The sequence below is a fragment of the Tympanuchus pallidicinctus genome, unplaced genomic scaffold (genome assembly GCF_026119805.1).
Source record: "Tympanuchus pallidicinctus isolate F22 unplaced genomic scaffold, pur_lepc_1.0 scaffold18, whole genome shotgun sequence".
Classification (NCBI taxonomy): Eukaryota; Metazoa; Chordata; class Aves; order Galliformes; family Phasianidae; genus Tympanuchus; species Tympanuchus pallidicinctus.
In genome coordinates, this window is record NW_026294699.1 from 13,040,918 (window position 1) to 13,050,774 (window position 9,857).

Consider the following 9,857-nt stretch of genomic DNA (forward strand, 5'->3'; position numbering starts at 1 on the left):
AAGCACGTCTCTGCAGAGAGGCTCTCTACTTACCACGAAAGCTATTCCAGAATTAACAACATTCAGAGAACATACAGTTTCTCTATAAGAAGAAAAAAGTTCTCACCTGAGTGCATATGTATAGCCAGTGTTCTCTGGCACACACTGGGGAGGAGTGTACGTATGTAGACGTGAAAAGTCCATGGTGACAGTTTCAAATCATACTGTAAAAGGTGAAAATAAAGCAATGCAATGACTTACAGTTGTATAAAGCCAATATAGGAGCCCTTGCGTTATTCAGCCTGTGCTTCCAAGTACTGAAATAATTCAAGTGACTGATACCAAAATACGGAGCTCTCAGTGTTCCAGCACACAGCTGCCAGAGCTGCACAGCCCTTATCAGCCCTGCACGGAGCTCAGCTTACTTCCGACTGCAGGCCGGGGGCTTTGCTGGTGGGTTTTTGATGATAGCCTCCTTCAAGTCATTTCTGAGTTCTCTGGAACCGTGCAGTAACATGAGGCAAGGCTTTATCACAGCAAAGCCGCATCACTTCCATGTGAACTCACCATACTACCAGGCCCAGCAGCTCAGCAGCCAGATGTTGGCCCCTCCTCACTGTGCTTTCAGGTCTCTTCACAGAGCTCTGCTTCAAAAGGCCACTGAGCACAGCACAGCTGCATTACACACCAACAATGCTCAGTATATGAAACTTGAGACAAGTTTTTACATATATTCAAATCCTTTTACCCTCTGAATGCCACTTGCCAAGCAGCAAGGAGGCTTCACGTGTTTCACATTGACTTGTTATATTTGTTAACAGTTAACTTGCTGCAGTAATAGAAACACTGGGTACACACCCTTACAGAAGAGCAACTGCAAAATGACTCACATTGCTAGAACTGTCCTCAGTGCCAACAGGCAAAGAAAAAAAACACAGTGCCCCCAAACAAAACAAAAACACAAACAGAAAACCCTCTATAAAATCTTCAAAAGGCATCAGAGTTTCAGGAAGGAAAAACCTGATGGTGCTGCATCGAGGAACTCGGGTGACTATTTGTAGTATTATGTAAACTGATCTTTCATTTCAAAATATTTGCAAAACAAAACAAAAATCCTTGAGACCCTCAGTACCCAATTTGCCATGAGAAAAATGTTGCTTTCCTAGAAGAGGTTCTTTGATAGTAGGTTACTCATGGTTAACAACAGAGGTCTGGCTGTTCTGGATGGGCATGGTTAGCAGAGCAGAATCCTGGCTATTTCCAGCTCATCGATGGCTTCTGTTTCAACAGCAGGAAAGGATATTCCACACAACTGCACTGACGTGCCTAACTAAAATATACGTGTCCCTGGCTACGTTTTAATTCTTGTAAACAAAACATCAACAGGCATCTCATATTAGGGATGCTGTCTGTGATTCTGAAGGAGTCTTTAGTTGTACAGTTACCTAAAAAAGCATAGAAAAATAAAGGTAACAAGCACAGGGAGTCCCAGGCACTGCTAATGCCAGTTCAAAAGGGAACCTCCGCATGTCACACTGAAATCCTTTACCACTCCCTCTGCAGCCTCCAAATCCCGATGGCAATGAAGCAGGAGGACATTTCCTTTGCTGCTGACAGCTGAACTTCCTGCTTGTTTCTAAATCACAGCTTACAGACCTAAACGCTGCAGCTTCCTGAATGCAGGCACCTCCCATGCATCCGTGGGGTTACTGAGGAGAAAGGTCTCTCTTCTGCTCTTCACACACTTGTTTTGGAGATTTCAAAGATGACATTTCCCTCAAATGATCTTTCCCTCACTTGTTCCAAACTTGTTGCTTATTTAGTAGAAGCTTAAACCAATAGTGAAGAAGTATGGGCAAGGCAGTCTGAGTGTGCTAGAATAAGCACAGAATAGTGCTACAGCAAACAACTGCTGCCATGCCTTAACAACAAACAGCCCTCCTTTGGGACCATAGAAAAATGGAGACCAAAGAGCAGCAATTCCCCCAGCAGTGAAAGTGGAAACAGTGAATTTCAAAATGATGAAACTTCAGAACTATGACAATGGCTGATCTAAACTGGGGCAGCACCCGTGTTCAGTTTGTACTGACATCCTTAGCTTTTAACTGGCAGCTCAGCACCCGTTATGTCATGCTGCTGACATCCAGCAGTGTTTTCCCACACAGCCCCAGTACTTCCACACCTTCCCAGCTCCTCCTGCTGCTCACGTGGACGGGGCAGAGGCAGACTTTGAAAAACAACACACTGGCTCAGGCTTCTCCTGTTCTTTTCTCCCTCTCCAAAAGCTCACTCGTTACTTGGAATTAAGTGGTAGAACCTGAACTCCCTATTTGATCAAGCCTGAAACACAACATTGAGCTCTGTAAAACGCATACGTGACAGTGGCACTGCTAAATGGAAAACCTTGACTATACTCATACTGGCTCTAGCAACAGCTGGTTTTCATAGCACCGAGATCTCCAGCACAAGAGTCCACCACCCCACAGCCAGAGACCCCTCTTACAAGATTCAGCAATTTTATCTCATTCTCTGTTTTTCTGATTCTCTAAAATTAACTCATACTGAAAAGGAAAAACATTTACTTCATTTTCAAAGAGATGGAGCTGCCTTAACTGCCTTAAATACAACTCAAGAATAATCTTCTCAGGGATAACCACCACAGTTTTTAAAAACAGGCCCTTCAAATTTACTATGAATCTGGATTTAAATATTTTTTTAAATCTGGCTGCCAGGTTCAGATTGATTTAAGAGAACTCACTTTATTTGGAAGCGTTGTATGTATTACAGCAGAGCTACAGGGCAGAGCAGGTGTGGGTGGAAAGCAGTAACCCTCTAATTTGTTCACTTGTGCTTGACAGCACTCCTTTCTTTGTCCAGCCCATTAATTCCTCTTGTTTACAAAACTTTCATATACAACTGGAGCAAAAAACCAGAATTGAATAATTTGGAATTTTAAAGCCATGAGAGCTAGACACAAAATAGAGCTCCAGTTCCAACATCTGGGGGCTCATGAGACTTACAACTTAGGTCCCCAGGGATTTGTTCAGACTCAGATTCATGTAGGCCTGAGCTCTGTTGTCAGTTTCACCAGGTGCAAACTAAGCATAGCTTTTTCCTTCAGAAAGCCTATAAAACATTTAATTGCCTAAAAATGTACCAAAGGAAATGTTTAAGACAAGTTAAAGGCAACTGAAGAGAAGCACAAACTTCACTCAAAACCCAAGCAGAGATTAGACAGCTGTGTCACATCACTGCCATCACTCTTAACTTTTAAATGGCCTCGAAACTTCTACTGAGGAGACAGCTGGATTGTTTGCTTAGAGAAGCAGATGACAACAATCATCTCAAGCTTCAGCTCCCTCTTGCAACTCAAGCAAATTCTGAGTTGGGCAGAACACAAGGAAGCCCAGAGACTCCTGTAATCAGTGCTGCAGAATTTACCTTTTAACAAAGTCCCTTGGCTGTTTCCTGGAGAATGTGGAATACCAAGTGTCTGAGTGACACAAGGCCACACCACTACTTCATGAGCCTGTTTACCTGATTTGATGATCACTTTCAGAACTAGACAGCCTTAACAAAGCCCCAGAAGCACTGCAGCAAGCTTCCTTGGTTGTACTGCAGACATTGAGATGCTCTGATAGCGGCCTTGAAGCAGAGAAGGGTCAGAAGAGCAGAAGCAGCACCAAATACACACTGAATATACACTACAAGCACATATAAGGACAAAGATAAGCCCCATCCTCATACGCTTCTTTGAGCATGTGGACAATTCTATCTCAGCACTTCCTGAAGAGCACCTTTGTGTCAAAGAAAAAACACCACCTCACAGAGTCAAACCACTCACCAGAAAGTTACTGAGCAGGAGACTTGGTTTTGGTTTTCTAAGACCCAGAAAAGCTTTTGTAACTGCTGGAGCACCCTGCAACTGGTAACTGCTGGGCCACAGCAGCGGGCACAAAGGAAGCAAGGCAGCACTTGAGCAATGCTTTAGCAATACCTTTTTTTGGGGGTGGGACAAATACTAACAGTAAAATAAATCAATTGCCTGGAGGTTTTGCAGTGACAACACATTTAAAGCTTTAGAAAGATGTTGATAGCAATACTTGACGTAGAGCCCACCTAGTGGAGCTTATTTGCTTATGATTTCACATGCTTGCAAAGTTAAAGCAACTTCTGGATAAATTATTAACAGCAGTGGAAGCAGAGCATGTCACGTACGGTTCCTGAGAGCAAGCTATTTTTATTTGCAATTTCAAATTTTGTACTACTTGGAATAACCAGTAAGGTTTCTCTTTTCGGTATTAAAGGCAAATTCCTCAGTCAATCGATGCCTCATGGAGCGCTCCGTACTTCCAATCACTACAAGTTCCAACAGGCTGAAGGGCAAAGAGCTCCGTGCTACAGCAGGACTCGATTAAAAACAAACAACCGGCGTCATTTTGACACAAAACACAACAACACGGCCATCAAACCGACGCTCCCAGCCGGAAGTTACGCGGAGCTCCGCGGCCGGCCGCCTCACAGGCGGTCAGCGCTCCGCACGGCGCGGAGCTCCGCGTTGCCGCGCGGTGTTGAGAGGAGCAGCGCCGCAGGAACCGCCGCCGAGGAGCGGCCGGCACGGCGCTGTGCGCGGGGATCCCGCCGCGTGCCCGCGCAGCGCAAAATGGCCGCCGGCCCACGGCGCCGCAGGGCCGCCCGGCGCAGCGCAGCACGGCTCGGAGCCAGCGGCCGCCCCACGGGCTGTTGCCGTCGGTTCCCGCGCGGCGCTGCGGGGAAAGCACTCTTTTTCAAGCTCGTGCAACGCGGTCCTCGTGTTTATCGAGCTGAGCTAACGAAAGGCACGCGGTGCCGAGCGCCCGCATCCCCATAAAGCAACTCCAAGCAGCTCTCTACCAGAAAAAAAAGGGGAAAAAAAGGAATCCAGCACTCTGATCGTGCATGATGCACCCACCTCCCGGCCCGCAGCTGGCACCGCGGGTCCGAGCCACATGTGCCGACATGTGGAGCTGGGAGGAGCGACAGGCGGCCCCCAGCACCTGCAGGGCTGACATGGACAGATAACAGCCCTGAGAGCAAGGCAGGAAATCAGGTGTTCATTTCTGTGCTCACCACAGCGCTGAGCTCAACCAGCGGGCTGCTAAGCTGTAAGACAAGCTTTTAAAAATAAGGAAAATAAGTAAAATAAAGGTGTTTTTTTTTTTAATTGTCAGATGTTAATCTGACAACCAGTGAGATAAAGAGATTGCGAGCATCCAAACCAGCATCAGCCCTGCAGTTTGCTGGTGAATTCTCCTTTTCTGTAACATGTGACAGACAGTGTTGCTTTTCAGTGAAGAGCAAACATGCACCAAGGCCAACCAAACGCTTCTTCCCCTTATCAGACATAAAGCTTCACCAGCTCGCTCCAGAACAGCCACTGCCTCCAAACAGCTCCGTGCCTCACTGCACTTCTGCTCCTCTGCTACAGGGGAGGACCAAAGCTGAGCACCACTGAGAGCACAGCCCTGTGCCCCACAGCCCAGACACTGTGGAAATGATGTTACAGAATCACAGAATGGGCTGGGTTGGAAGGGACCTCAAGGATCATGAATCTACAACCACAGGCAGGGCCACCAACCTCCACATTTAATACCAGCCCAGGCTGCCCAGGGCCCCATCCAACCTGATCTTGAACACCTCTAGGGACAGACTGGGCATCCACAGCCTCCCTGGGCAGCAGTTCCAGCACCTCACCACTCTCTCTGCAAAGAACTTCCCCTGACATCCAACCTAAATCTCCCTTCCCTCAACTTCAAACCATTTCCCCTTGTCCTGCAGTTATCAACCCTTTCCAAGAGTTGATTCCTCTCCTGTTCGTAGGCTCCCTTTAGGTACTGAAGGCTGCAACGAGGTCACCCTGCAGCCTTCTTTTCTCCAGGCTGAACAAGCCGAGCTTCCTCAGCCTGTCTTCATAGGGGAGGTGCTGCAGCCCCCTGTCATCTCTGTTGTCGTGTAGCACGGGCAGGCAGCGCTGCATGCAGGGCTGATGCCTTTAACAACACAGGAGCCCGAGGGGCACAGAAGGCGCGCTCAGTGCCCCACAGCTCCTCGGCCGCGCGCTGAGCCAACACCGAGAATTCCTCGGGGGCAGGGGGTGAAGCTGCTGCAGCACTTATGACAAGAAAATCTCCAACAACCGGGCCGAGCGGAACGCGGGCGGCCACGGCGCGCACCTCATCTCATCTGCCCGCCGTTCCGGCCTCAGCAGCGCGGATTCAAACAGCTCCGAGCGCCAAAGAGGCCCAACGTCCGTTGGAACCTCACAGCCGGCCGCCTCGCGCCCCGCCAGAACCGCGCAACGCACGGGGCCGCCCCGAAGCGGATAAACGCGGCGCGGGGCCGGACAGAGCCACGGCGAGCTCCGCGAGGAAACCGGCGAGAGAAAGGGGAGCCGCCCACCCACGGCCGCGGAAGGCCCCGTCCCGCGGGCAGAGCAGGGCAGGGCCGGGCGGCTCCGCCTCGCGGCAGAAGCTCCGCCGGGAGCCCGCGGGCACGCGAAGCGGGGTGCCGCCGCCGGGGTGGTCGTTACCTGGCGCCGGCGGAGCGGAGGAAAGGCCGAGCCCGAGGCGGCACAGATTGCCCTCGCTTCGCCCCGCCCGCCTTCCCGAGGCCGCCGGGAGCCCCGCCCCGCGCCGCCCCGCGCCTCCGAGCCCCGCCCCCCCGGGATCGCCGCCCCCGCCGCTCCGCGACGCGGAATGGAGCCTCGTGCGGCCCGGGGTGGGAATCGCCGCCGCCCGCGTCTCTGGAACGGCCGCGCGCTTTGCCGGTACTGCTGCGCCTCTCCCACGCAGCCGCTTTGGGACTCCTCCCCACCTACCGCTGCCCGCGCAGCACCGCGGCTCGGCGACCGCCGGACACCTGGGCTAAAACAAACCGCAGAAAAAGGCACGGCGTGGAACGAGCCCCACGATGTTCTCGTGTTTGGATAATGCGCGCAAACAAGTTCAGCTCGCCATCTGCCCCTGTGGCTTTTCCTAAACCTCCCCACACGGCGGTGCCGCGCTCTGAGCGGGGCGGTGCGAGAGCTGCTGCCCGGCCAGCAGCCGCTGCGTGCTGGGGAGGAGCGGCTCGTTCTGCCAGCAAAGAATGGCTCATAACCACGTCCCCGTTAAATAAAGAAAGAGGCTGCGTGTCCTTGTTTGGTACGAAACGGGCGAGAAGCTAGCCTTCAAGACACAGAAATTAACAGGAGGACATTCAAATGAGGTGCCAGCTGGTGTCAGGCAATTGTTGTTTCCTTTAGAAGAGCTGTACTGCAGGGATGTGAGAATTTTGGGGTGCTGTACCAAAGCTGAGCTGAGCCCAGGACACTGGGAAGCTGGCACGTGGTTTGTCAGACACGAAGCCAGGCACTGACCTCAGCGCATGGGTGAAAGCTTTGCTGAAAGGTGAACGGTGCCACTCCTCTGTCCCTTCTCTTGTTGCACTTTGCACTTATTTTTGTGTCTTTGCATTAGAAAACGTTGAAATGCGTGAGGCAGTCAGGACAAAAATCTTCTCTTAGCTCCAATCTCTCTGAAACCCTCTGGCAGTACCAGGCCAGGCCCTGCCAACATCTTTCTCCTCCCGTCCCAGGGGAGTCGCGCTGTGCTCTGGCAGGACGAGGCACGCAGTGCTGGGCACAAACCCAGCTCCCTGGGCTGCTCCCGCTCGTCCCAGGCAGCTCTTTTTCCCTCGGGAGCAGGCTGAGAGGTTGGAGGACGGCCCAGACTCAGCTTTTTCTCTGCTCCCTGGCTTTGAGGAGAGCCTTTGGCTCTTCAATAGAGAGAGCCGATAGCGTTTGGCTTCTAGAACTTAAGTGAAACTTGATCCAATATTCTAATTTAGTTAAAAGAAGCCGGTACGTATTGAGAGCTAATTATTTCCATATTTCAGAAAAAGACTGCTGTACAGAAAATAAAAATGATTTCAGTTTTTCAGCTTCCAACACTCTGAACATAAAATGGGATCAGTTTTATTGGCTGAAGTCTGGAGAAAAATATTCAACATGAATAAAAATAGATCATAGTAAAAACGTTTCAGTTTCAATGCTCTAAAGGACAGTTTGGAATTTAGGGGGAAAAAAAAAAGCCTTGTCACTTGGCACCAGGTATAGGGAAACCACAACACACGGCCAAAGCAACCCAAGGTCTGCATCTCTCAGTCGCCCTCTCTTCTCACATTCCTGCTTCCCATCCTTCCTGTTCCTCTGTGATTCCCACTCTTATTCCCAGTGCATTCCCACACTCTCACTTAGCAATCTTGTTCTGCTCTGTTCTTGCCCTGCTATCAACCACAAAGCTACAGGTACCCACAGCAATTAAAGCTATGGGCTGGTCGTGATGGAGACTGGTGCAGCAAGGAGTTTCTGAGTGGTAATTCTGGGTACTGGGCATGGACCCTGCTGTGCAGGTTGGAAATGCCGAGGGCACAGGGAGCTCAGCAGCACGGCGGATCAGTCCTGGCTGCAGGGCATTGCAGCAGTGTGTGGTAGGGATGTGCTGGGCTGAGGGACTCTGCGGAAACATTTTTTATTGTGAACAAGTGTGGTGATGCTTTTTTCCAAGGTAAAGAGATGAATGCATATGTGCTGTAGTACAAGAACTGGCTGGCGTATCTGGAAGTCTGATTTCTTGATAATTAAAGTTTCTCATCAGCTTCATTGCACTTTATGGCTAAACTGGTGAGGGTTTCTTCTTCACATCATCTCTGGTGTCAGCCCAAGGAAAGGGATGCTCCATGCAGAGCACTTAGGTTATCAGTTAAGAGGGGGCTGCAAAGCACTTCAATTCAATTTTGCCTACAGATCCTGCCATGGTCCTGACTTACAGAGGATTTCAGACATTAACAAGAAAAGCCGATTACGTGCAAGACAGACTGACAGAGCAGCCGCTCTCATCTGGTGCTTCAACCCAGCTACCGAGTTCCTGAGCTTCCCTGGGGGATTGATCTCTCTAAATGGACACAAGCCTGTTAACTGTCATTTTTGTTGAGCTTCAGCTGCCTAATAGTAAAGACTTTTTGCTTTGTATTTTTCCATCTCTTTAAAACACAGATAGAGTTTTGCTTGTAGGACTGAGGCAAGGAGCAGCCCATTATGTATCCAACAGGACCACCTCTGACCCTATCTTCTATAGCCAGCAGGTGCTCACATTTCTATTGGGTGATCCTAACAGATTCTGCCAATGGAACAGAAATGGAACACTTCTTTTCTCAGATCTGCAGTGGATTTCCACAGGCCAGGATGTTACTTCGTGTCTGAAGCACTGTGTTTATTTTGCCTGCACAAAGGACTTCTCCTATAAGGTAAAGCCCATGCAATAAGCAATCAGAACTCTAACCTCCACTGTGTAAATCACAGTTCACTCTAATAGCTAGCATACATACACATAGATAGCAGTGGTGGGAGCCACAATAGGAGATGCAGACTTTGCTGTTAATAGTGGTCATTGCACAATGTTCTGCATCATGTTTGTCTGCTCTGTTAAAGTTATAGGTACACTTCAACTGCTTTGTCATCATTTCCACAAAGCTTCCATCCTAACTAAATTTGCCTCTTTAAGTGGCAGACGTGGAAGCACAACCCAGCTCTAAGCAGGGGCTTGGCTTTGGGGAGCACAGCGAGCAGCCCAGTGCATTACTGCGATTAGCCAACACGGTGCACCTCCGGACACCTGCAGGCACTGCCTGCAATCTGCCTAAAGCTCTTCCGAGGAAATTTGCAGCTTACCAACAAAGACCCACACAGATGAGAGGTGGATGAAATTTCCTGGATGGATCTGAACATCCTTCACACCCAGCCTCCCCCAGAACCGCTCTCTGCTTTGTTTCTCACAAAGTAGAGGTGCACTACTTCGCAG

At 49.9% G+C, this 9,857-nt stretch overlaps 1 protein-coding gene across 11 annotated transcripts in view; it reads right to left on the reverse strand.

The window, feature by feature from the left end:
- The window catches only part of SUN1 (Sad1 and UNC84 domain containing 1), a 31,793-nt gene that overhangs the window by 21,748 nt on the left and 188 nt on the right, over positions 1-9,857 (reverse strand). For 8 of the 11 annotated variants that reach the window (XM_052679875.1, XM_052679871.1, XM_052679878.1 and 5 more), the window contains exon 2: positions 107-203. In XM_052679875.1, the coding sequence (XP_052535835.1) occupies positions 107-183 (77 nt within the window). In that variant the 5' untranslated portion in view covers positions 184-203. Of the gene's footprint in view, positions 1-106; positions 204-3,823; positions 4,418-6,547; positions 6,663-9,857 lie in introns of those variants that run through there. The other 3 variants (XM_052679869.1, XM_052679870.1, XM_052679876.1) reach the window with 3 other exon arrangements.